Below are 11,858 nucleotides of genomic sequence, written 5' to 3' on the forward strand. Positions count from 1 at the left end.
AAAAATTTTCCCGTTCTGACACGATGTCCTATGCCCGGGTACGAAATCTAGCAGTCTCGTGTCACCCGAAACGCGAAAGTCATTCTCGACGACGAGATGCATCACCTCTAACAATAAGGTTGGCGCAAAATGATCGCAAGTCCCGAAAATTAATTATTTCATTTAAACGCGATACCCTATGCCCTATCCTATTTCGTTTAAACGCGATATCCTATGCCCCGGCACGAAATCTATTGCCGCACGCCATCTATTGCCGCTCGAGGGGGTTATGAGCAACCACCCGCAATAGATAACTGTCGCGTCGTCGGTATTGCAACAAGGTGCACTTACTTTGCGACGGCGGATCCCACGATGACCGATCGATAAGGCCCGTTCTACAATGAGTCGTTAGTCGTTAGTCAGAAGTCGCAACTATATGTTGATCCTTTTCCTTTCTGGGTGGAAGAAAAAAGACCGACATATAGTTCCGACTTCTGACTAACGACTAACGACTAACAACTCATTGTAGACCGGGCGTAACGGTTATGGCGTCGCCGGCGTCATGTGACTCCGTCATGTGGTCCCTCGTTGGATCGGTTGTTGAGTTGCTCCCGCGAAGTAATCCCAATTGGTCACAACTCACTTAACACTTCACAATAGAATATGCACTATCACATATATATCGCATTGTATACGATATCACACACAGTATCACCAATTTTACTCTGCAAGCCGCATCGGCGACTTAACACTCGCGACGGATGAAATTCACTCTCGAGACACGCTCGCGACACTCGACACTCCCGTTCGCGGTGCACTCTCGACTTTTTCGGCGGTTTGAGGCACGCGAGACGCGACAACCGAACTTCCGAGTAGCCGCGGAGCGGCCGATTCGCGACTATGGCTCACTCACGACGACCGAGATTTCCCGGCACGCGTCTCCCGGCGGCTGCTTGAGCGCCACAAACAAGCTTGCGAACACGCCACTCACTCACGACACTCCGGACACGGGGCTCGCCCTCTCAGCGAGCCGAAATCGACGGAAACGCGGAGTGGATTCTCGCGCCCGACCGACGCTTTCTCCGCGTCCAACAACTGAACGTTCACTAGATTCGTAACGGTTGCAACTTTCAAATGTGAAAGTAGCGGCCAATCAGGCTGCGAGCTTTCAAGCATCGATCTTGCAATGACAAGATCATGCAGCGAGCCTATCTCGTGTAATCATAGGTCTGTTCGTATTGCATGAAGACGCGTATAATATATGAGGTGTGTTCGGTTTCACGCATAATGCGCTTCTTCTTCTTCCTCCGGTTATTTGGCACTTGGTCGCACTAAGCGAACCGATACGGCCATGACTATCCAATAGGCAATAGTGTGGAGATTACAGTTGATGATATAAATCTCCTAAGGGTACTATTACATTTGTCGTACGACAAATAACGTGTCACACAATGCAGAGGCTCAACTACCGAGCCTCGCGCGGGATGATGCAATCCCTATTGGATGATGCAATCCCGCAGGATCAAAAATTTTATCTTCCGTCGGAAGACGTGTGAACCGCTCAACGGTCCAGACGGGACTACGCGCATAATGCGCATGATGTTAAGATACATACAGAGAGAAACCTGGGGTGCTTTCGCGACGTAGGTCAAAATGATCCGTGCTACGATTGGTCGAATCTGGAATTTCATTGAATAAAATTTCAATGTGACGCTACGAAATTTCAAATTTGACCAATCGTAGAACGGATCATTTTGATCCGGATCATTTTGACGTAAGTCGCGAAAGCACCCCCTGTAAAGCCCGTATCAGACTATGGATTGGGATTGGGATTAGATTGAAATTTGACCAATCAGAGTAAAAGTTACTGAACTTGAGATTAGTAAACTTTACTGTGATTGGTTAAATTTCAATCTAATTCCAATCCCAATCCGTAGTCTGATACGGGCTTAAAGCCTTGAATACCGGCCTATATCTCAATCCGTAGTCTAAAGCCCGCTGCAGACGATGCTATTTTTCCTGCTGGATTGCTTGCGATTTAGTAAATTACTATCATTGCACCACTCAGCATTCAGGATTCCTAGTAATTTACTAAATTGCAAGCAATCCAGGGCCTAAATTCCGTACACGATTACCGACGACCATCGATACGTTAACGACGTTTGCGCAGCTTTTTCTACATGATAGAAAAGCTGCGCAAACGTCGTTAACGTATCGATGGTCGTCGGTAATCGTGTACGGAATTTAGGCCCTGCAGGAAAAATAGCATCGTCTGCAGCGGGCTTAATACGGGCTTCACAGAAACGTTGAAAGCCGATTGGTTGGAAGCCACGCGAATAGCCAATCAACTTGCAACTTTCTCTTTCGAATGAGTTCAAGAATCAAGCCCCTGGCCCTTGACCGTAACCCGTGTCTGTGGCCCACGGCCATCGTGAAAATTCGTGAATGACCGCTCGTCTGCGAGCATGAATGTGTAACATGGACGCATTGGGGATCGATACAAGTGATTGCCAATGGAGTTTAGACGTGCGAGACGCTCGAGTTTACCTGCGAGGCTCGATTTCGCACGATCCTCGGACCTAGGAATCTCCAATTAGTCTGAATTAGCCGTAAAGCTCTGGAACGCTGAAACTCATCCGCCACCGGTGGACCGACGGGTGTCATGAGCGTGCCCGGTGCGATAATACCGCAGGATATAGCATTTTGTAAATTAAAATAAGGAGATGGAACGCGTGCGTTTTGTTGTATATAGAGACCAGATGGTTTACGACGATGTCACCGCCAGGTTGCACCGTGTAGTTAGGTACGAGAAACGAATCAAACGGTACACGACGCTCAGATACAACGATGCCGTTTGTATATGTAATTTCACAAAGTCACTTTGCCTGTGCAAGGGCGGGATCAATGCCTATTTCGTCTCTGCCTACATTGCGACGTTGTCGAGGTCGAATTTCTACCGCGCGAACGTCATGAGGTTGTTCAGACCACTTCGGACAACCTGCGACAGGCCGTTTGACATAGAACACTCGTTGATAATACGTTTAAGATTAAAGGTACCGAGGAAGCAGTTTCTCGATTACAAATGGCAAGTTTCACAGGTGATTTTGCGGTATGGATTTAAACCACTCTTCACGACCTCTCACGCTTGTCCTGTTTCAGGAACGACAAGCTAATGCAAATGATTGCGGAGAGGCAGGAAGCTGATCACGCCATGTCTTGGCTGTCCACGCTCGGAGGAGCGTTTTCCGCACTGGGAGAGGAATTTGAGCACTGCGTAAGCGTTCGCGGCTCGGCACTCCCGCCACGTTGGAACTTTGTATTGATTTCATGTATTTTGCAGGCCACAATGGCGGGCAAAATCTCGGTGAAGCAGTTTGAGCTGGCGCTGCGCCTCAACAATCCTCTCCTGGTTGCTCGTTGCAAGCTGTACGCTGCTTTAAGTCTCATTCAACGTGGCCACTTTACCACCCCGATGCACATGATACGAAAGATCTACAAATTTGCAATTAAAGAAAATGACGTCCGTCTCCAAAACATGTGTCAGGGCGTGTGGGCCAAATTGCGGTACAATTACGGGCAGTACCAACGGCAAAAGAGGTCCCTGCTGTTGAAGACCTTGCACGTACCCTCGGAGGTTTAAGAAATCTACGTCTACCTTCTACGTCTCTGTAAATGTGTTAATAATACATGTACTATATCTTGCATACAAACGTTGGCGTCCGTTAAATCGCTATATCCTTTCGATTAAACTGCGAGTTCGAAGTTTACGTACTTGCGTATTGAACGCGAAGCAGCACGCCAAAAAAAAAAAGAAAGTCAAGACGGCTCATTGAGCAAAAATTTTTAATCATATCGGCAAGTCTTTATTAAATTTTACATGTCTATCTATATGTATATACCATCTCTTCTATTGCTTCGTTTTGTAGTGTGCACAAATTTAAAAGTTAACACGCAGAGAAATACGAGCGCCTCTACACACGCTGTATCGTACATTGCTGCAACGCAAATGATCATACGAAAGTTCCTCGAGTCGCAGGTGTGTGATACGACGGGAATTTGTTTGCACAATCTATTCATTTTTGTTTGTATGAGATATAGCTTGTCGCACGCATTGAGAAGAACGTATTGGAAAAACAACTTCTGGCAACCACTATCGCAATAGTAGATTATGTTCAAGACCGATACGTTTATTGCCTACTGAGATAAGGTATGCGACGCACTCATCGTTTTCACCGACACGTTGCACGAGCGGAAACTGCGAGTATTTTCTTTTACACACGACGATACTTATTTCGTGATTTCAAATATGGTAACTCATACATTCAGTCTTGATGATTAAACGTTGCCCTCGTATACTGTAATAAACGAAACGGACTAATCCATATGAATGAACAAAGCCACTTATCAATACTGCTGCGTTCTCTTGTATAAGGTATAAAATATTGGTATACTTTGTACAATCGCTGCTCCCGGAATTTTTATTAAATACTTGGTTTCTCGTGTCACGCTCGAAATCCTTCGCCTGTAAAATAAAACGGCTTGCCATTGCATTTAGTTAAATCACTTTAACATCAATGAGCGAGCGTGCCCATGGGGTCCCAGGCAGGTAGGACGGTGGGGTCCTGATTGAATACAGCCATTACGTCCGCGGGCACGTATTTCTTATCTACGACCGCCTCGAAGACGAAATCAGCGAACCACTCGGTTGTCACGACCTGGTAGCCCTTCTGCCCGTGATCCTCGCCCCATGAATTCTCTATCCGGAACTTCTTTATCTTACCCTCTCGCTGGAACGGAATAGTAATCAAATGTTAGACGTAACGTTAATGAACATCGATCCAATTATCTTATGCATTCGACGAAGGATAAAGGCTGGTGTTACATTTGTCGTACGACATACTTTTTAAGCGCGTTGATTGGCTGCGGTTGATAAAAAATTTCTAGATACTCGAGAGCTTTATTATCCTGGAGCCAATCAACTTGAAAAATTTGTCGTACAACAAATACCAGCCTGACCCTTGAAAACACTCACGTCGATTGAAACGGCTGTAAATGCCATCGCGTGTACCATCATGGAATCCCCGTAGAGCAATCTGTCGGCCTTGGAGAGCCCGACGTGAATGTCGGTGCCGAACATCAGCTCGAAGTTGTAAGCCTTTATATCGTGGATACCGTGCTTGTCTATTAATCTCTTGTTAACGTCGCAACCGAACCAAACGGGCTCGTTATCCTTAATACTCTCGGCGCACAGTTTCATCAGCAGCTCCACCGGCTGATTGTTGTAGCGCGTAGTCTTTCCACTCACAACGTTCCCCAGGCAATCCACGGTGTACAGTTTCCCGTAAGGGTTGCCCGGTCGTGGATCGGTTACCAGGCATACTTTATCGCTCACATTGTAATAAGGCTTGACGCAGTTCTCGTAAAACTCGAGCGGCGTGATCGGGCCCACGCAATTGTAATTCTTCGACTTGTCGTAGTACTCCCATGTAATCTTCTCGGAAGGTACACCCAGGCAGATACCGATAATCCGGTAGATCACCGTCATCTGCTCGCTTATTCGCGTCTTCAGCTCATCGTCGGACGCGCCGTTGCTGATCATTTCCCGCAGGACCTTGGCGTACTCCCTCAGCTTGCTCTTCAGCAGGCTGTTCATGCGAACGCTGGACTCGCAGCTGTACGACTCCGGGAAACTCGTTTTCGGCACGACGCCGTGTCTGGTGATCAGGTTCACGATCATGTCCCACTGACCGCCGTCACAGGTCGGGTCGGTCAACAGGAAGTTGACCAGACGGCCCTCGACCGCCTCGCCGCGCTTCGCGGTGTTCACAATGTTGTGCAAGAAGTAATTGCAACGTTCTATCTGCAAGAGGAATACAGCTGAGCGTAATAACACGGTGTAATTAATCGGATTTAATAGCATCCATAGTTAAAGAGCTGGCCAGTCATAGACTACGTTTACACGTCACCCTTAATCGGGTTTAATAACATCCGTAGTTATAAGGCCCGGTTTCACCAATGTTGTTCAGCTTTAAGCTTAGCTTAATTCGTTCGTTGCCTCTCTCTAAAGTAACAGTTGGTAAGAGACAAAGAACGAATTGAGCCAAGTTTAAAGTTAGGTGACGTTGGTGAAACCGGGCCTAAAACTGGCCAATCACGACTACTCCTCAGAAGAATGGAATGACTGTGACTGGCCAACCCTTTAACTACAGATGTTATTGAACTCGATTAAAGCCCCCTCGGAGGTGATGTGTAAATGCAGTCATTGGCCGCGTTCAGCAGACACAGCTGTTGAGTGAGCGCTCAGTATGATTGGTTAATACTTTTAGAACCAGCCAATCCTGTTAAGAAATCATTGAGCGCTCACTCAACAGTTGTGTCTGCTGAACGCGGCCATTGTTCCCGAGGGTGACCGTGCACGGACCTTGTCCCAGAAGAACAGGTAAGCTTGGCTGAACTCGAACTCGTCTAGATTGTGTTGCTTCATGAAGCTGGTTCTCATGACGTTCAGGATGGCGAACAGCCAGCACCTGCCCGAGTTCTTCTGGTTGGTCATGGGCTTGCCCTCGGTCTCGATCTTATGGGTGAAGACGTGGTGGGTCTCCTCCAGGATCTTCCTCGAGGCGCACGCCTCGATGGGGTTCGTCTTCGTACAGACATTCTGCGCCAGCACATTGCGGTCGTCGGCATAAAACTTGGCGCGCAGCTGATCGAGGACCTCGGGAGTTAGCGGACCTGCTCGACAGAGGGGGAGATTAAAACGGTTCGGTTAAATTCCCACGCGTTCGGTTTGCAATCCTTGTCCGTCTCGATCTCGATCGCGTCGTCGACCGCGGGAGAGAAAAAAAGCACCGCTCCATTATCGTTGCCGTCGGGTAAACATTTGCGCTCGGGACGAAGATATCGCGAACGCTCGCGCAATCAGATAACGATAAGGAGCGGGAGGGGGAGGGGGAGGGGAAAAGAGATGCCGATTTCGAAATTATTAATAGCACCCGAGGGTGTGGCTTGCACGGAGGCAAAAAAAAAGTCGGGCATATTCGGAAAGGTTAAGGCTGGTCAGTTACGTCCTCGCGTATCGATTCCCGCGGCCTAATCCGCGGCCAGGAAACCAGGGGCGTTTACGCGCCGAGCGATTCTCGCGTCGCGGCCGAGGTGCATCCCTCGATTTACGTGGCGCGGCATAACGCGGGCAACTTACAAGAGACCATCGTAACTTGCACAACGAGCGAATCCAGACGACGCCAAGAACACAGCCGAGGGATCCGCGATCGCGCTACGCTCCTAACTGCGTTCGGGCCGCGCGCAGCGCGCTCGGAGCCGCGTCCTCATTCTGGCGTCTCCGACCACCACCGACGAGGCAACGAATCCGCGATTGCGCTGCGCTCCAAGCTCATGAACTGCGTTCGGACAGGGGCAGAACTGGCAGAAGGTTTGTTTCTTTTATCGCTGAACCGACTGCACCAGTTCAGAGTTTATCTTTTTCCTCCCAACGTGGCAGGAGAGAGATAAGCTGTGTACCCGCGCAAGAAATTCAGGTAGAGAGAACAGACGCCCCGCCGGAAGAGTCTGTTCTTTTCTGCTGAGCTCTTCTGCACCTTCTCTCTTTTCTCGGGTGACGCGCGGGGGAAAAAAAAAAAGGATAGATAGACCGCGCGCGTTGCGGCGCGCAAGTTCGATCGAGTTCAAGGAAGCGATCACGTAGCTTTTCTCCTAAAGTGGAAACATGAAAACACTGAAGTGTTTCGCGCGAATATAATAATTTTGTTGATTGAAATTATTGAGTTCGCGTGAAATTTGTCACGTGGAAAATTACATAATCGCTATCCAGGGACCTAATCGTGAATCTTTTCCTCAAACGTGAACCCGTGAAAAGTGCAAATTTTCGTTGACAGATGATTTTCAAACGTGCACCATTTGCACACAAAGCTGTATTTTTTAATTTCCGTGCGTGCTTATCTAACTAATCTTATATAAAACACAAAAATTTTTGGTTTTTGTTCCAGGTTAAAAATTGGAGGAGAAATCTTTCCGGCCGCGGAAAGTAACGGGCTTCCTTTGCTGAGCTCTGACGTCGCTATTTTATTTAAAAAAAATTGAAAACAATTTGTAAATACATTTCAAAGTATGTACAATAACAATTTTTTATTCCCATAAAAAATTTTCAGGATTAGGCCATTTTTCCGAACGCTAGAGTGGCATTACCTCTTAAAATTTTCGCCAGGGGATATAAATAGTTATCGGTAACCGTGTACAGAATAGATTATCATATACATATGATGTGTAGATGTGCGACAAATGTCAAACAAAGAAACAATTAAAAACTCGCATTTCTAAACACTGGTTCCATATACGTAGAAACACAACTACAAAAGTTATTACAGAACAGATTGAATTACAATCAGGATTTTTACCAGAGGAACATTCAAGTCTTAGACGTGGAGAAATTTTTATCAAAGTTTAGTTTCTAAAATGGCCATGAAATTAAATGAGAAAAACAGTCCTAATTTATAAACACAAGTACTGTGCATACATCATATCTTAAACAAATTGTAAACCATGTTCTCTAAAATATTCGGTCCATTTATTTGTCGTATTTACTAATAATAATTATTTTAAATTTTCATTTGTTTTGTATGTATCATTATATTTCATGTTTTTTTGCATTTACATACATTATTAAATTTGATTAAAATTAGGCCATGTTAGAAAATTAGATATCCTTTTACATGGGGAATTGCAAGGTTTTCGAGAGAAAATATATACATTATAATTTTTATTGAAACCGTCTGTGCGAAATTAGTTTCAAAAAGTTATCACAAGACTCACGCTTAAATCGACATCGATTGTACTTGAAACTATATATCATCGTCACCTAGTAATTGTTACATATTTATCTAACTAATTATTGCTTATAATTATCAATCTCTCTTTTGATGAGTTAGATTTCTACGGTCGGGGTGGATGGCTCCGCTTTCGATTCTAAGGAGAACGGTGGTATTCTACAATCGAACGCGTATCCGTCTTCCCTTTCCATCCTAAATGTTCCCCTAAAAACAGAGTCGTCGGGGGAAACGATTACAACGAATAACACCTTTTCTCATTGAAGAGTTTAGAAATCGGTTCGAGAGTAATCGTCAAGTAGAAATTAAACTCGTGCTTACCACATGTGACCACTAGGAGCTTGCAAGCTCACGTGACTACTATATTGAAAGGCAGGCAAAGCTTTCGACAGCACAGGTTCCTGACCGACCACGCCTCTTCCTCTAACAGTTTCCAACGTACCCGAAAGACTGAATATTCTCCAGTGCCTCTCACGCAATTGCACGCTCAACTCACCCATGTTTTCTAGTCGGATGCAATAACGCCACTGTAAAACGGGAGATATAACGAAGCGTTGACGTTTAATTCAAACATCTGACTTCATTACTGACTCACCCAGTACACAGAAGTGGTTTGGCCCTCTCTGCAACCCATATAGAACGGTATAACGGTAATGCGGATGTTCTCGGTCGTTTCCTTGTGCACGTCCGACAACTCGAGCCACGGATGATTCTTCTTCTGCCATGTGCGAAGAGTCTCCTGCGCCACGAAGCACGGCTCCTTGTCCGAATGATAGGTGAGAAACTTGTCGAACAATTCGTGCTGCAGCGCCGCTTTCTCGTTGGTGGTATACGGCAACACGTCCTCGTGAGCGACATAGTCCAATCCTGGAATAGCGTACAAGCTGCGACTGCTCTCATGATTGCCCAGGAAAGTAACCGCCTCCGTTTGAGCGCGCTGCAAGCAGTACACACGACTAACGTTAATCACCGCGCGTTAACGATTTCTACGACGCGCAGATCGCTACAGCATAGCTTCTAGGATGACGCTTACGATGTAAGGACAGTCGCGTTGATCGATCAAAACTTGATAAAACGTGTGCGTCCGGCCTTTCACCTCTTTCTCACCAATGCTGTTATCCTTCCTGTAAATGTACAGATAGTCTGTGTACTTATGAAACAAGATATATTTATCTATATAATTATAAGTGACTATACATACTCATTCTTCTTACTAGATATATCTCTGTCGTACACTCTCGCCAGCCAGGGAAACAAAATCACGCCTCGGTAACCGAAGACTCTGTGCAGGATCAATTGACCCGTCTCGTATTTCCCCTGCAACTTTGGTGCCTCCAGTTTGCCGACTTCTGCCAATCTGCAAATACATTCATCGCAAATACTGTCACGTGATTCAGTGCTGTCCACAAATACTCTAATATACATATTTAATTTATAGCATTATGAATTATACCACGTTATATAATTCACAAAGGTAGACCTGAAACCAAATTAAATCCAAACCAGACAGCAAGGTTGAATCGCACAGAGTACTTTTTTTCTAAAATACACCTACAAGAAATTTATCGACGCAATTTGCTCTCGTTTGCCGCGTTACTCCATTCGTTACATCCATTCACAGAAATTCCTTGTTCGGCCTGAAAGCTCCTTAAAGCTTAACCCTTTGCGCTCCTATGTCGAGTGTGACTCGACATTAGTTTTTATCTCAGGAGCTTCTTTGTCGAGTCTCACTCGACATTTTTTCAAGTCCAAACCAACAGATGAAAATAGATGAAATGTAATTCGGAGTGCAAAGGGTTAATACGTTTACTATAAATACAGATACCTCAAGTTTCAACAACTCCTTAAATTATCTGCAGTGGCAGATTGCAGCAATTCCCCCATTCTCTCCTGCCGAGACTGTAATCCTGTATATAAACAGGGAAAACTGATTCGCAATATTCGGCGTCATTGCAATACTCGGCGTGGAATTGCTCGAGGGGCCTGCAATCTACAAATTTCGATTGATTCGCATGTACCTGACGCATCGCACGTGCTGCAGGCCCGTCACGGGCGTCCGCAGGAGCGATCGTTTCAGGTTGCGGCCAACGAGACTCCGCACGAGCTCCATAGCTGCAGGAGGAACTATTTGTCGCCGACAGCCGATGTCACCTGCGCGGGGGACTCTACGTCGCAGGATGGAAAACTGCAGCCGACGGGTGCTGCTGTGTTAACATCTCTACTGACTTTTGGGGATCATCTCGGAATACGCCGGAGGTTATACTGTTTATATCGCCGACAAGTTTGCGCACGGGGAACGCGGGGAAAAGGGAGCGGGAGGAAAGCGGGGAGCGCACACTTTTGCACAGGTGCATAGGCATATGCATGACGAATTTGATTGGTCCACTTCCTTATACATTTATTTATAGACCAATCAAATTCGTTATGCACGTGCTTATGCCACTTATGCAAAAGGGCCCATTGCACGCAAAATTGCATAGCTGCATATGCATAGCACAAGACCGTCCAGACCAATAAGTATGTTATGTAAATCAACATGGCGACTCAATGCTCGATGTTCATTGGTTTAAACGGTTTTCATGCTATGCATATGCAGCTGTGCAATTTTGTGTGCGATGGCCCAAAGTGTGTGCTCCCCGCTGAACAGTGGAAAAGTCGAAAGACTCGTATACTACGAGGGGAGAGAAGAGCTCGGTAGCGACTCTCGCGCGTTTTGATCAATTTGACATCGAAAGCTTTTACTAAAGCCCGCTGCAGACGATGCTATTTTTCCTGCTGGATTGCTAGCGATTTAGTAAATTACTAGGAATCCTGAGTGCTGAGTGGTGCAACGATAGTAATTTATTAGATTGCAAGCAATCCAGCAGGAAAAATAGCATCGTCTGCAGCGGGCTTAAATTAATTCAGACGAATAAACCGTGCGAGTGTCGCATGTTTCGACGATCGAACCGAACGGTTCATTCAAAGTATAAAGCCTCGTCTACATAGAAGTCGTAAAGTCGTAATCGTTAAGGCCTGTGTCCACGGTGCTAGAACTTG

At 46.0% G+C, this 11,858-nt stretch overlaps 3 protein-coding genes and 1 long non-coding RNA gene across 4 annotated transcripts; 2 read left to right on the forward strand and 2 right to left on the reverse strand.

The window, feature by feature from the left end:
• Positions 1-2,374: 2,374 nt before the first annotated feature.
• Positions 2,375-3,689, forward strand: LOC105561329 (uncharacterized protein F58A4.6). Its single transcript, XM_012011201.1, has 3 exons — positions 2,375-3,064; positions 3,139-3,253; positions 3,320-3,689. The coding sequence occupies exons 1-3, from the start codon at positions 2,703-2,705 to the stop codon at positions 3,617-3,619; spliced, it is 777 nt and encodes a 258-aa protein (XP_011866591.1). The 5' UTR covers positions 2,375-2,702; the 3' UTR covers positions 3,620-3,689.
• Positions 3,690-3,819: 130 nt separating this feature from the next.
• LOC105561330 (bleomycin hydrolase) lies at positions 3,820-7,272 on the reverse strand. Its single transcript, XM_012011203.1, has 4 exons — positions 7,178-7,272; positions 6,401-6,711; positions 5,012-5,839; positions 3,820-4,766 (listed from the first exon to the last, which is right to left on the reverse strand). The coding sequence occupies exons 1-4, from the start codon at positions 7,185-7,187 to the stop codon at positions 4,551-4,553; spliced, it is 1,365 nt and encodes a 454-aa protein (XP_011866593.1). The 5' UTR covers positions 7,188-7,272; the 3' UTR covers positions 3,820-4,550.
• Positions 7,273-7,338: 66 nt separating this feature from the next.
• LOC105561331 lies at positions 7,339-8,137 on the forward strand. Its single transcript, XR_001008900.1, has 2 exons — positions 7,339-7,408; positions 7,983-8,137. It is a non-coding gene; the product is annotated as an uncharacterized LOC105561331 (long non-coding RNA).
• A 600-nt stretch (positions 8,138-8,737) lies between these two features.
• LOC105561332 (polymerase delta-interacting protein 2) lies at positions 8,738-11,159 on the reverse strand. Its single transcript, XM_012011204.1, has 6 exons — positions 10,838-11,159; positions 10,021-10,176; positions 9,853-9,943; positions 9,415-9,756; positions 9,141-9,346; positions 8,738-9,026 (listed from the first exon to the last, which is right to left on the reverse strand). Exons 1-6 carry the CDS (start codon positions 10,927-10,929, stop codon positions 8,918-8,920), a joined length of 996 nt encoding a protein of 331 aa, XP_011866594.1. The 5' UTR covers positions 10,930-11,159; the 3' UTR covers positions 8,738-8,917.
• Positions 11,160-11,858: the final 699 nt, after the last annotated feature.

Source organism: Vollenhovia emeryi, unplaced genomic scaffold (assembly GCF_000949405.1).
Source record: "Vollenhovia emeryi isolate VEMERY1.0 unplaced genomic scaffold, V.emery_V1.0 DF939208.1, whole genome shotgun sequence".
Taxonomy (NCBI): Eukaryota; Metazoa; Arthropoda; class Insecta; order Hymenoptera; family Formicidae; genus Vollenhovia; species Vollenhovia emeryi.

Excerpts from the sequence above, each read along its gene's own strand:
- LOC105561332 (XM_012011204.1), bottom strand. The coding sequence starts at position 10,929 with ATGGAGCTCGTGCGGAGTCTCGTTGGCCGCAACCTGAAACGATCGCTC. Across the intron at positions 9,944-10,020 it reads ATATCTAGTAAGAAGAATGA|GAAGGATAACAGCATTGGTG; the intron begins GTATGTATAGTC and ends GTACATTTACAG. Across the intron at positions 9,027-9,140 it reads GCTCCTAGTGGTCACATGTG|GGGAACATTTAGGATGGAAA; the intron begins GTAAGCACGAGT and ends CTCTGTTTTTAG.
- LOC105561330 (XM_012011203.1), bottom strand. Across the intron at positions 5,840-6,400 it reads ACCTGTTCTTCTGGGACAAG|ATAGAACGTTGCAATTACTT; the intron begins GTCCGTGCACGG and ends TTCCTCTTGCAG. Across the intron at positions 4,767-5,011 it reads TTACAGCCGTTTCAATCGAC|CGAGAGGGTAAGATAAAGAA; the intron begins GTGAGTGTTTTC and ends ATTCCGTTCCAG.
- LOC105561329 (XM_012011201.1), top strand. The coding sequence starts at position 2,703 with ATGGAACGCGTGCGTTTTGTTGTATATAGAGACCAGATGGTTTACGAC. Across the intron at positions 3,065-3,138 it reads CAGTTTCTCGATTACAAATG|GAACGACAAGCTAATGCAAA; the intron begins GCAAGTTTCACA and ends GTCCTGTTTCAG. Across the intron at positions 3,254-3,319 it reads GAGAGGAATTTGAGCACTGC|GCCACAATGGCGGGCAAAAT; the intron begins GTAAGCGTTCGC and ends TGTATTTTGCAG.